Source organism: Drosophila bipectinata, chromosome 4 (genome assembly GCF_030179905.1).
Source record: "Drosophila bipectinata strain 14024-0381.07 chromosome 4, DbipHiC1v2, whole genome shotgun sequence".
NCBI classification, from domain to species: domain Eukaryota; kingdom Metazoa; phylum Arthropoda; class Insecta; order Diptera; family Drosophilidae; genus Drosophila; species Drosophila bipectinata.
In genome coordinates, this window is record NC_091740.1 from 15,089,641 (window position 1) to 15,104,558 (window position 14,918).

Sequence of the window (14,918 nt, forward strand, 5' to 3'; positions counted from 1 at the left end):
CGCTGGGTGTCGTTATTTAAAATAACCTTATCAATGGCAACGGTCATCCACAAACACGATTAAAATGAATTTTCGAAATACTTTTACATTTGAATAGGCCTTTTCTCACCTTTCTCACATTATTATATATTTTTATGTTAAGAAAAATTTGAAACCAATTGTAAACATTGAATACTTTTATTGACAATTTTTTTTTTTTTATTGTATTTGGAAACTATAAATTTATTTGCATTTTGTATTTTTTATTGTGAAAATTTTACCCCAAATAATTTAATTGCCAGGTATATTTAAAACTTAAAAACATAAAATTTAACATCATTAGGTAACAAAGCCAAAATAATGTATTGTGTAAATTTAAAATAAAAGATTTAAAATGTTACTCTTACATATTGTATTTATCATCATTTAGTTAACTTAATGAAGATTTCACAAATGGGATACAAGTTATCTTTTTTTTAACAGACGAACTGTCACAAATTCTGTCACAAAAGCTTCTTATTAAATGGATCCTTTTGAGAATGTTTTCTCGTTATATGCAAATGTATTACATTAATATTTAAACCGCTGTTTCAGTATGACTGTGCGATGATAATCGTTCGACATCTATTTCAGGTATGGTCAACTCATCCGGTATATTATCGGCATACTCAATCGAAGATGTTTCCGAAAGACGTTTGCTCATCGAATTTTGTTTGCGTAATACCTCGGCCAACGACGTATTAGTATGGTCACCATAGCGGGCATCAAGACCTTGGCGAAACGCGTTCACCACCCGAATCTAAACAAAAATTAAAGAAAACAACAATACCAATTACATTAGGGACAATGACGACAGTACATAGATTAATTCAGTATGGCTTCTCACCGTTAAATAATAATACACATATTCTTATAAGGATTTCTCAGATAAAAAATTGGAAGTAAAGACCCTCAAAACAATATACATTTTGAATTATTAAAGATATTTCTATAAAATGTTAATAAAAAATTGCTTTTATTCACATACCAAAATCACATATTATACAGCATGCAACACTATTACTATGTTTATGCGATGGCAATCACGATTTTTTGAAAGCTTGATTTGATTTGATTTTAGTAGATATTCCAGCCGTTTAGGGATAAAATCGTACTCAACTTTCGTATATTGCCGATATTATGATATATGTATCATTTATGCGCACACGAATCGGCTTAAATCGTAAAATTAAAGAGTGAATACGGCATCGCATAAACGAAGTATATTACAAAAATGTATTGTTCAATACATTAAAATGTAGTTTTACAAAAATAAGTTAAAGAAATTAATTATTTTTGTAACCTTTAAAAACACGTAGTCTTTTAAATCAGTATTTATTAGTAAATAATTTTTATTCCCGGTATACCAGGTAGAGTACCCCATAAAGTATATACACATATTCTTTTTCAGCATCAACAGCAGAGTCGATATAGCAGAGCTCGCAATAAACATTTGACCGTTTTTTGTAGTCACCAAAAAACTGTTTTTTGCGTACCACTTGCGAAAAAGGTCAGAAAAGAGCCGTTGACCAGTGTCTCCTGAACAAACGGTCTGAGCTCAACCAAAAACAAATTTCGCGCGTTCTTTTTGCTCTGGTCATTAGCTGACCGTTTTGCAACGAGCGAAGAAAATAAAAGTATGAGTACGCTCGCACACGTACATAGTACTGGCTGTACCGGCGACTCTGGTGACTGTTGAGAGGGCCTTTTCAGCGCTTGAATACATTTTAAGCGAGCGACGAAGCACTTTAAGTGCAGAAACTTTAAATTCTCTACTTGTTGCTAAGCCAAATACTGAATAAATAATAAATATAATTTTAAGATCTAATAAATATATTAAAGCTGTTTCTAAACGTTATTAAAAAGCTACTGAAGACAAAAGACCGTTTACGATGAGTCTTTCGATTTTTCGCTCTTCTGCTGACCCCCAATGAGCGAGCGTTCAGTTGAATCGCTCTCTCTAAGTTGTTATTGAGTGAGCATAACAAGAACCCCTAAACTGAGAACAGTTAACCGAAAATAAAGAGAAACGAAAAGTTCTGTTCAGAGCGGGAGCACACGAGTATCGTCTTTTTCGGTTGTGTTAGAGAGCAGACCGAAACACGAAAAACGGTCAACTGTTATTTACGAACTCTGCGATAAAGCCATGTTCATCTGAATATTCATGAACGCGTGGATCTCAGGGACTATAAAAGGTAAAGCTATAGGATAGAGCATGGAGACTTCTATACTGCCTACACAGTTCAAGTTTGTTTCAAACTTTTAGGATTAAAAAAATTAGGATTTTATACGCAGTTAGGATTTTCAAAAAATTTAATTTTTAATTTTATACCCTTGCAGAAGATGTTATAATTTTGTCTAAAAGTGAGCAACGCAGTGAAGGAGACATCTCCGACCCTATAAAGTATATATATTCTTGATCAGGATCACCTCCTGAGTTGATATGAGCATGTCCGTCTGTCTGTTTCTACGCAAACTAGTATCTTTGTTGCATTTTACTTGTGTTTGTTGCAATTATTTAATATAAGGTCAACTGTTACATACAGTGCAGCAGCAGCAGATATACACGATTACCAAAAAAATTATAATAATGATAATAATAGTAGTGATAATCATCATAATGGTCGATGTGATTAAGCTTACCTTAGGCCGAAAGCGTACGAGAAGAGAAAACAAAAGAAGACAGCGGAAGCGCACGCGCTTAGATCTATTTGTAGTAGCGCTTATCTTAGTCTAAGACTGAAACTTATCAGTAAGAATGACTTATTGTAGATAATTTCTATTGAGTTTCGATATGGGACGCAAGCGAAATTTTGTTCTCCGCAATTTTTTTATTTCCGAGAAAATAATGTTTCCGAGTGCAAAATTTACAAATTAACGTTAGTTGGCGAGTAGGGGTGCAACATGAAGCGGCATATGCAAACTAAGCATAAATCGGAGTATGAAGCTGAGATAGCTGACATTCAGGAAGACGAAGCTGCCGAAAAAAAAAATTAAATTTGCAATAACAATGGGCAAAAATGAAGTGAAGGATGCGTGCATCGATTTGGTGACGCTGGAAAAGCTTCCGCTGGCTATTTTTAATTCGGAGTACTTCAAAACGCTAACGTCTCAAATATTTTCTGCACTGGATATGCCGGCTGTTGAACAAATAATGAACAATAATTAATTCAACATATTTTCAGATTGATACAGATGAAGCCTGCTCAACCTCTAGCTTGACAGAGACCAGTTTGCTTTCGCAAAATTTTCAGTCTTGCTCGCTCTTGGCCGAGCTTTTAAGTAGCATTGAGGTCGATGCCGAAAAGGAAGCTGAAGATGATGGGCAGCAGGAATTATTAAAAGGATATGCTAAAATTGATAGTTACAGCCCGAAGCCCATCAGCCTAGGCGCTGATATAATGCAGTACTGGAGTGAGAAGCAATTTCAGTACCCGAATTTATATCAGCTTGCTAAGGTGGTGCTCGCGGTTCCAGCTACCCAAGTTAGCGTAGAGCGTGCCTTTTCTGCGCTTAAAATAATGCTAACCGACCAAAGGTGCAACTTGTCCAGCAAGTCGCGGTCAAAATTATTATTCCTAAAATTAAATAAAAATTATAAAAATACATAAATGCATAATAAATTGAAAATAATGTACCTAATTGTTCTACTGGTTGATCATTATGATACTTATCATTATCATTATTATCATTTGTTTGGTAATCGTGTATATCTGCTGCTGCTCTGTATGTAACAGTTGACCTCATATTAAATAATTACAACAAACACATGTAAAATACCTTTTATTGTTGTTGTTGTCAATTGTTGCTCTAGGTTCCCTTTATAAGGACATAGGACAATATTGGCAATATCCTTAAAGGATCAAAAGTTGTTGCTTGGTAAGTTTTATTTTGAGCAAAAAAAATAAAAATCACGAATAATCATTCATTTTGAGTTTTATTTTCTTTTGCTCAAGCTTAATGACTATTTGTGATATTAATTTTTTTTGCTCAAAAATAATGTTTAACAATAGAAGAGTAAATATAACAATTAAAAATTAAAAATCATCAAGGATATTCATAGTGTATCCTTAAGGATAAAAACGTGCTAGTCATGCTTGTTTTATGTTGATTGGAAGTGATTGAATTATTCATTGAAAAATAGCGACAAAAATCTTTTTTTACCGCGCTGGTTTTTACATAAAAAGTTTGAATTTTCAGCAAAAAGTTTTTGTTGCATACTTTTCCGTTTGGGCGAAACAACAACTCCAGCCCCCCTACGACCATACTACCGATTCAGTGGGAAAACAGACTAAACATTTTATAACTTCTTTAAAAAATTATAACTCCGATTGAACTTCGTGGGCATTGTAGGGGTCTCCATGACAAATCCTATAGCTCTATCTCTTATAGTTTCTGAGATCTACGCGTTCATACGGACTCGTATATCAACTCAACTGTTGATGCTGATCAAGAATAAATAAACTTTAAGGGTGATGAGATGATTCCTGGTAATGATTCCTTCTGTATGTTACCTATATTCACACGACTACAACATACCCATGTACCCTACGAGTACCGGGTAGAAATATAAAACTCATGCTTTGTCATACTGACTTTATCAGTCTTCTCTTCTCTTTATCAGTTCCACTAGGCTCTTAGAGAAACTTATTCTTCCACGTATTACGCTAGGTTTAACAGAACGCAGCAACCGCCCGGATCACCAATTTGGCTTTAGAGAAAAGATTGGTACAATTTAACAAGTCAATCAAATTACTTCCGTAATACAAACTGCATTCGAAGACAGGAAGTACTGTTCTGTTCTCGTCCTAGACGTTTTCCAGAAAATTCTAGCAACTACAAAACGATAATGGATGTATTTGCATGTTTAATGGCAACTTCAGCGTTGAATGAGCAGTCCTCCCACCAGGTAACAATGTCGCAGCGATTCCAGATGAAGCAAGAGCTAAAGCTATGTCCTTGTTAGCTCGAACTGTAGCCAGAAGCATCCGAAAAAAAATGCCCCCAGCCCCACTAATTACCTTTTGCATATTTCTACCATATTAATATTTAAAATTATCTATAAATGAAGTTTATGTGATAACATTTAATGGTTGTCCCTAAAGGACAGTTTTAAATAAACGTTATCCTGCTATTACAAAAACCTTTTGCATGAAATGATCATAAACCATTTCTCGCAGTTTGGGCAGATGCTGGCATTCCCAATTGACTTAGCACTTTATTTGAAATAGCTAAGCACTTGTCTTCGATTCTTATCAAAGTTACATTGTAAATTCCTTCTGTCAATTCCATGGTCATGTCCGAATTTTCTGGACGTACTCTGTGCAAAATATCCTGAGCCATATGCGAACGATATCTTTCCCATAACTCTGTTGGAGATGAAGGGAAGCAAGCAGTCAATATGATTGCAAACAATAAGCGAATTTGGTGCGGATGTGCCGTGTTGCACGACTCATGAATGCAGATATCCCACTTTTGGTCGTTCTCCAACAAATTTAAGGCTTGGCACGCACTGCGGAAGGTGGCATGCGTGATGCATAGAGTGCATAGACTGTATAGAGTCTACCGATTGAATTCTCTTTGAAGATGCCAGGTTGTTCTTTGACGGGCTCGCCTCGTTTTCGTCGCGCGAACACTTTTTTAGTGGCAATAAGAGGGCACTCCTGAATACATCAAGGTTCTGGCAGAAGCATCTTCCTGGCATAAGGTGAAGAAGGCAGTCAGAGTTGTCGCAGGCAGATCCAGGACTTTTTGTTGTACATTTCGTGCGGTGAAATAGACACGTTGATCATTCTCCAAATGGACTGCCAAGTGAACTACAACTGGATAGCGTTCATGAATGGGGAACGAAAAAATTTGCCATGCAGCCTCGTTGCTGCTTATGTATCTTCCAGCCTGATATTGAGAGATTTCATCGACAACTCATACTGCATTGCTGTCACCATTTTCTGCCTGAACACCAAAAACTGCCTTTATTCACTTACTTACTGGTATATTTAATCGATTTTACGGAATTGCATTATTCTACGTTGATGTGCGCTTTGTATGATTTTGAGAATAGGGGTGAGTATGAAACCACCCAACGATTGTCTACCTCAATATCACCAATTCTCATGTTTAAAGTTGCCGAAGTCCCGCCATCTTCAGTTGACCGTTACGGTGTTGGCTGCAAATGCTCGAGGATATCGCTTGGAACACTTCCCGTCTACCATGCATGGTGAATTTTGGTTGAGGGTACCACTTGGGCCATGGATCATGTTCTTGATGACAAGTGTATGCAAATCCGTATAAACCTCGGCCCGTGAAATCTCAGCGCATATCACATCGTCGATTTCGTCTGGAGTAATTTTATCATACAGCCAGATCAGTATGTGCGCATGCGGCAATCCTCTTTTCTGCCATTCTACTGAATACATCCAGCACCGCACAGATCCAAAAGCTCCATGTTTCACAATGAAATCCATCAGTGACTTGAGCTTTTGTCTGAAAACACGGGCTGTGATGTCATGCCTATCCGTAGACGATTGTCCAGGAAATAGCAGCTGCACTATCTCGTCCCAAGCTGGATTGCATGTGAAGGTGATAAATAAGTCTGGACGGCCGTAGCAACGAACATATGCCATGGCATCTTGAGAATATTTTTGCATGTGGCGTGAACTATCTATGTATGAGGATGGCAAAATCGTGAGCTTTCCAACGTTGGTTGTATAACGGTCAATCATCACAGCATCCCGCAAATGGATATATTCCTCGGACCGAAGTTTCGTCTGATTCAATCGGAGGAACATCAAACGTTCTGTTTTAATTTTTGCATACATATCGACAATGTACTGATGAAACAGTACAGATGTCATCTGGTGCAGAGGCTCTGGTGGTGCTTCAAGTTGAGGCAATTTCACATTCCCGGAAGCGCAACACAATCCTTATGGTTCGTTTTTATACCCTTGCAGAGGGTATTATAATATTGGTCAAAAGTGTGCAACGCAGTGAAGGAGACATCTCCGACCCTATAAAGTATATATATTCTTGATCAGGATAACCTCCTGAGTTGATATGAGCATATCCGTCTGTCCGTCTGTCTGTCTGTTTCTACGCGAACTAGTCTCTCAGTTTTAAAGCTATCGTCTTGAAACTTTGCACACACCCTTCTTTCCTTTCCACGCAGTATATAAGTCGGAACGGCCCGGATCGGCCGACTATATCCTATAGCTGCCATATAACTGATTGATCGGAAATGGTATAACTTTGTTGTTTTTAGAGTTAGAGAGTTAAAATTTGACACAAGAGCTATTTTTGGCAAAACATTTCCACATGCCAAATTTTATAAGGATCGGTAGACTATATCCTATAGCTGCCATATAACTGAACGATCGAAAATGACCCAACTTTCGTGTTTTTGAAGATAGAAAGCTGAAACTTAGTACATATTCTATTTTTGGTCAGCTAATCCAACCAAATTTCATTAGAATCGGCCGACTATATCCTATAGCTGCCATATAACTGAACGATCGGAAATGGTTTTTGGTAGAAATACCAACTTTGGTACTTTTGAAGATAGAAGTTTGGGACTTTTTTTTTAGATTTTTTATTGTAATTTATTGGTTTTATTATGATTTAATCATAAGAATCGGTTCGCAATATATATCCGGTTTTAACTGCAAGGGTATATCAACTTCGGCTCCGCCCGAAGTTAGTTTTCCTTTCTTGTTGTATTTAAGAGCGTGAATTTGAGAGCCTGACAGTGTGTGCAGACCTGATGCATCCGGCCAATAACGACATTGCGATTCAAGCTATAATCAACAGTTGGATTATATCGGAATGCGGAGGGCGCAGCACGGGGAAACGCGAAAAAAACTGATATATTCGGAAACGCAGATAAGCTATCAACATCAAAAGTAGACAATAACCGAGCGGGAACCTCAAAAATTTGGGCTTAAACGGTTCAGAACTTTTCAAGTCTAAAAAGGAAGTAGATACGAACAGAGCATTTATATATCTATACAAAATAATAGAAATATTTTTTCAAAAAGAAAAAAAAACAAGAAAGGAAAGCTAACTTCGGGCGGAGCCGAAGTTTATATACCCTTGCAGTTAAAACCGGATATATATCGCAAACATCGGATATAGTTGGCCGATCCTTATGGGAATAGGAATATATAATCCAATTTATTACAATACAAAATCTAAAAAAAGTCCCAAGCTTCTATCTTCAAAAATACGAAAGTTGATATTTCTACCAAATACCATTTCCGATCGTTCAGTTATATGGCAGCTATGGGATATAGTCGGCCGATCCTAATGAAATTTGATAGGTTGGATCAACTGACTAAAAATAGAATCTGTATTAAATTCCAGCTTTCTATCTTCAAAAACACGAAAGTTGGGTCATTTCCGATCGTTCAGTTATATGGCAGCTATAGGATATAGTCGGCCGATCCTTATGAAATTTGGCATATCGTATTATTTTGCCAAAAATAGCTCTCATGTAAAATTTAAACTCTCTAACTCTAAAAACACCAAAGTTATACCATTTCCGATCAATCAGTTATATGGCAGCTATAGGATATAGTCGGCCGATCCGGGCCGTTCCGACTTATATACTGCGTGCAAAGGAAAGAAGGGTGTGTGCAAAGTTTCAAGACGATAGCTTTAAAACTGAGAGACTAGTTTGCGTAGAAACAGACAGACGGACAGACAGACGGACAGACAGACGGACAGACGGACAGACGGACAGACGGACATGCTTATATCAACTCAGGAGGTGATCCTGATCAAGAATATATATACTTTATAGGGTCGGAGATGTCTCCTTTACTGCGTTGCACACTTTTGACCAAAATTATAATACCCTCTGCAAGGGTATAAAAAGTCCCAAGCTCCTATCTTCAAAAATACGAAAGTTGATATTTCTACCAAAAACCATTTCCCATCGTTCAGTTATATGGCAGCTATAAGATATAGTCGGCCGATCCTAATGAAATTTGGCAGGTTGGATTAGCTGACCAAAAATAAAATATGTACTAAGTTTCTGCTTTCTATCTTCAAAAACACGAAAGTTGGCCCAATTTCGATCATTCAGTTATAGGACAGCTATAAGATATAGTCTGCCGATCCTTATGAAATTTGGCATGTCGTATTATTTTGCCAAAAGTAGCTCTTCTGTAAAATTTGAACTCTCTTTCTCTAAAAACACCAAAGTTATACCATTTGCGATCAATTGCGATCAAAGTTATATGGCAGCTATATGATATAGTCGGCCGATCCGAGCCGATCCGATTTATATACTGCGTGCAAAGAAAAGAAGGGTGTGTGCAAAGTATCAAGACGATAGCTTTAAAACTGAGAGACTAGTTCGCGTAGAAACGCGCAAACTCACACCATTTTTTCCTTTCCACGCAGTATTTAAGGGGATCCCCCCATTCTCGGCTTCAACAAATCGATTTTTTTTTTAAATTTAATTTGAACTTATCTTATAACTATTCAAGAATTTTCCTTTAAAATTTCAAGTGAAAATTTCAAAATCTCTTGAAGATATAGCCGATTTATGGTGGAAGCGTCAGGCGACGGCGAGAGCCTTTAAACTTTAAACGCGTTTTTCTCGAAACAGTGTTTTTACGACTGGCGCATGAGGTTACTCAAAACCTATTAATTATCAATCGGTTCCAAATTTTAATACGTCATTCTTTACATAAATAGCTCTCAAATGAACTAGGATAAATCGGTGAAGATCTTCTTTACTTTTCAACTTGATTTGTGGCTTAAAAAAAACGGAAATGTTCAAAAAAAAAATTTTAAAGGTCCGCCATTTGTTAATTATTGTGCGAAATTAATAATCCTAGTTTATACCAGAGCCAATCATGAACTCTTTCTAAACCCGTTAGAATTTTTGGTTTCGGATGTTCCAGTGAGCAGAAATCACATGAGCCGCCGAAAAGAAGGGCTTTTGTTTGATCACAAAAAACAACAAAAAACAAGAAAGGAAAGCTAACTTCGGGCGGAGCCGAAGTTTATATACCCTTGCAGTTAAAACCGGATATATATCGCAACCATCGGATATAGTTGGCCGATCCTTATCTGAATAGGAATATATAATCCAATTTATTACAATACAAATTCTAAAAAAAGTCCCAAACTTCTATCTTCGAAATTACCAAAGTTGGTATTTCTACCAAAAAACATTTCCGATCGTTCAGTTATATGGCAGCTATGAGATATAGTCGGCCGATCCTAATGAAATTTGGTAGGTTGGATTAACTGACCAAAAATAGAATCTGTATTAAATTCCAGCTTTCTATCTTCAAAAACACGAAAGTTGGGTTATTTCCGATCGTTCAGTTATATGGCAGCTATAAGATATAGGCGGCCGATCCTTATGAAATTTGGCATGACGTAATGTTTTGCCAAAAATAGCTCTCATGTCAAATTTGAGCTCTCTAACTCTAAAAACACAAAAGTTATACCATTTCCGATCAATCAGTTATATGGCAGCTATAGGATATAGTCGGCCGATCCGGGCCGTTCCGACTTATATACTGCGTGCAAAGGAAAGAAGGGTGTGTGCAAAGTTTCAAGACGATAGCTTTAAAACTGAGAGACTAGTTTGCGTAGAAACAGACAGACGGACAGACAGACGGACAGACAGACGGACAGACGGACATGCTCATATCAACTCAGGAGGTGATCCTGATCAAGAATATATATACTTTATAGGGTCGGAGATGTCTCCTTCACTGCGTTGCACACTTTTGGACAAAATTATAATACCCTCTGCAAGGGTATAAAAAACAAGAAAGGAAAGCTAACTTCGGGCGGAGCTGAAGTTGATATACCCTTGCAGTTAAAACCGGATATATATCGCAAACATCGGATATAGATGGCCGATCCTTATGGGAATATGAATATATAATCCAATTTATTACATTACAAAATCTAAAAAAAGTCTCAAACTTCTATCTTCAAACATACCAAAGTTGGTATTTCTACCAAAAACCATTTCCGATCGTTCAGTTATATGGCAGCTATAAGATATAGTCAGCCGATCATTATAAAAATTGGTAGGTTGGATCAACTAACCAAAAATAGAATCTGTACTAAGTTTCAGCTTTCTATCTTCAAAAACACGAAAGTTGGGTCATTTTCGATCGTTCAGTTATATGGCAGCTATAGGATATAGTCGGCAGATCCTTATAAAATTTGGCATGTCGTAATGTTTTGACAAAAATAGCTCTCATGTCAAATTTGACATTTGACATCTCTCGAACTCTAAAAACAACAAAGTTATACCATTTCCGATCAATCAGTTATATGGCAGCTATAGGATATAGTCGGCCGATCCCGGTCGTTCTGACTTATATTCTGCAAAGGAAAGAAGGGTGTGTCCTAAGTTTCACGTCGATAGCTTTAAAACTGAGATACTAGTTCGCGTAAAAACAGACAGACAGACAGACGGACATGCTCATATCAACTCAGGAGGTGATCCTGATCAAGAATATATATACTTTATAGGGTCGGAGATGTCTCCTTCACTGCGTTGCCCACTTTTGGACAAATTATAATACCCTCTGCAAGGGTATAAAAATTATGTAAAATTTTTTTCTTCCTTTTATTAGTTTACTACTATTACTATTACTATTTACCTCCTTTTATTAGTTATTCGATTTTACCGCATTAATGTTAGTAACGAATAGCAGAAAGTAGGCTGTGAGCATGACGTTTCACACATTTACACTGTGTGTGTGCGGCAGAGCTCGGGCAGAGAAATTTCCTATGCCCCCGAGATAGGGCCGTGCCGACCTCTGCTTAAAATAAATGTATGCAAAATTACAGCCCTAAAAAATAATTTATGTTCATATATGTTTTATAGCTGCCATATAACTAATCGATCGGAAATGCTATAACTTTGGTGTTTTTATACCCAGTACTCGTAGAGTTCAAGGGTATATTGTAGACGTGTCGAGCCGAGTCGATATAGCCATGCCCGTCTGTCCGTCTGTCCGTCCGTCCGTAACTACTCCCCTTCAAGGCCATTTGAAGCGGTCGAGTATTTTGCAACTTTTCTCCATATTCTTGGATGAACATCAGATTCTGTTTGCTGAGGCGGTGAAGATACGGAAGGTTTAGGACCTCACGACTGATCGTTATGTTCAATGTGAGTGAACTTTCCACTCCCGGAGTTTTTTGTAGGATTCTCTTATGGTTAATGAACAGTCTCCCGTTAACCCGAACACGGTCGTAACGCAATATGATGTCGGCGCCGTTGTCCACTTGAATTCTTGCTGGCGTGGTGACGTGGTGCAGTTTTTAATTTGATGAATTTCTTCGCCACATTCCACGATGACGTTATCCTTAATCCGCAGCATAATTTTGTGGTGTGTAACAGGAGAAACTATGATTTTCTTACATGTGAACTTAATTAAAGTATTTGACGGACGACACGGACAAAAGGACCCTTACGGATGTACTGATGGGCTGCTTTAACCAATCTGCTTCTAGATCTGCGCGATCTAATATATTTGGGCTAGGATAGCAAGCATTAAATTCTGTATCTCCATCATGAGCATCATATTCCGAGCAAATAACATCTCGTATAGGTGGCTAGTGTCCATATGCGATTTTGTTAATAGTGTCAGTTAACTGATTAATTTTTCCTGCACTTCAGTGGTGATGTCTTTTTGTTTGTTGTTTGAATTGACAAGTTACAGTTCCTTAAATTTAATCTTTTCCAGATCGTTCGCTCCGGAGTTCCCGTCATGACCTTTTAAATGGTTCATAGAAAGTCCAAGCTTCTAGCCAGCCTGTGGTTCACCTCCAAACAGTCCAAAAGGTCTGTTGTAACAGGTCTGCTGTAAAATTGTAACACGGTTTAAAAATCCTGTTCTGGCGTGAAGAATTCTCCCTGGCCCTAAGCGCTATTTGACCACTTTTGGGTCTGTCTGGTATGACCCTCCACAAATCTTCCGTTGATGGGATGAAAACATCAACCGGCTTTTTATGACCGGCTTTTCTTGACCGAATGGAACGAGTTGTTATATATGGATGTGGCTAATAAGATGCCCTCTACGGTGTAACTTATGCTCTTATAAATTTTGAGGCATCTAGCCAGCTCCAAGAGGGTGCTATGGAAACGTTTGTAAAAACTCGATTGCACCTTTGTCTTTGTATTAGCATTATTAAAGGGCAGTACAGTCCTGCAATGCTGCAATGCTAATTACAAACTGTAATCACAAAAAGACTAGTTTAATGAAGTCACGTTATAAATGGATGTGGCTAATAAGATGCACTCTACGGTGTAACTTATGCTCTTCTAAATTTTGAGGAATCTATTCAGCTCCAAGAGGGTGCTCTACTTACCCGTTTGAGACACTGTGTAGTGGTGTCGCGTTTGCAATGTTAACATGTATGCAAATTCAGCGAAGACTCAATGTCGACATAAATTGTCTTAGGTTTTTGGTAGGAATTCATGATGCATGATGGAATTCCTGTAAGGATCAGATTGTACCACCGCATATTTGAAAAATTTGCCTATGCACGTGAGAAAATAATTCCTATCTGTGGAGAATATGTCTATGTGTAACATTTCTCCCACATGAGAAGGGATTGAACTCTCACGATGAGATACGTTTTTTCGGGCGTCTGTCATATTTGGCTCTGGTACACGTTTTGCAGTTGCTGATTATTTGGTTGGCCAGTTTAGCCATCTTTGGGAAGTAGTACTCGGTGAGCATCTTCATAACTTTGTGCAACCCTCTGGGCCCTATTGTGCTCAGTCGTGAGAATTTCTCTTCTCTCGTCGACCTCAAATATATCGGTATTGATGAAAATATCTTTGCAGTGAAAAAGCTTTGTGGCGGGGAACGCCCTGACCAATCCATCATTGCGAGTGTGTGCAAGTCGCAATGTATTGCGTTTACACCCTAAAGGATAATTGTTTTCGCAAGTTCGTCCCGCAATGACTCTTTACATGAATAACGATAACGAAAGGATTTAAAAGGATGAAAAATAGATGTTGGCGGATTCTCAGACCTACTCAATACGTTCACAAAATTTTATGAGAATCGGTATAGCCGTTTCGGAGGAGTATGGTAACAAAAACTGTAACACGAAAATGTTGTATAATATATAAGATTACCCAATTTAAATATTTTGTTTTTCCTCCACGAATAATTTCAACTGCTGCATAATCTTTTGTTTCCACTGAACCAAAGTCCAGATCAAACACAGGTTTCATCACCCACAGTTTAGAGATTTTTTGCTGTCGGCCTGTGTCATCCGTTTTAACAAAAATAAAATAAAAAAAAAATACACCAAAACCTTTGTACATGTGTAATTTCTTACACTTTTTTAATTAACAGGTTTCTCTTTAATATTTACAAGAACATATGTATTACTACTCAATATTATTTATTTAAAATCAACTCGAAATAAAACGTTTTTCCTAAATAAATTAGAGGTTTTTTTTCCTGAAAATATATGTCTTTCCAGGCAAAGATCACGCATATATTTCTTATAAGTTTATAAGCAAGGACCATATATTAGCCAAAATATATATATATATGTTAAACGTGCAGTAACTGATAGACATACTCGTGTTATTCATGGTATTTTTTAATTTTATATTAAATTTCTTAACTCCAATTTCCTTATAAATATAAATGTTAACATTAAGTTAAATATATTTGAGAAAGCTTACAGCTTGATCAGTGTTGCTCTTGCTATATGGGACCGGTATCAAGCGTTCTTGCAATTCTCCGCCTATTACCTTTATTGATAAAGAGAAAGAGAGGGAGAGAAAGATAGAAAGTAAAAACACAAATTAAGAGAAGAAGAGAAATACAGATATATCTACGATGAAATTGGTGTAAATATTTTTAAAAATGGTCCAGAAGTTTAAACTTAAAATA

The 14,918-nt window shown here is 37.1% G+C and overlaps 1 protein-coding gene across 4 annotated transcripts in view; it reads right to left on the reverse strand.

Annotated features, from left to right (window-relative positions):
- Positions 1 to 367: 367 nt before the first annotated feature.
- Positions 368 to 14,918, reverse strand: part of PMCA (plasma membrane calcium-transporting ATPase 3) — a 138,575-nt gene continuing 124,024 nt past the window's right edge. For 3 of the 4 annotated variants that reach the window (XM_043213482.2, XM_043213481.2, XM_043213480.2), the window contains 2 exons: positions 14,708 to 14,776; positions 368 to 778 (listed from right to left, as the gene is read on the reverse strand). In XM_043213482.2, the coding sequence (XP_043069417.1) occupies positions 557 to 778; positions 14,708 to 14,776 (291 nt within the window). In that variant the 3' untranslated portion in view covers positions 368 to 556. The remainder of the gene's footprint in view (positions 779 to 14,707; positions 14,777 to 14,918) is intronic. The other variant, XM_043213484.2, reaches the window with a different exon arrangement.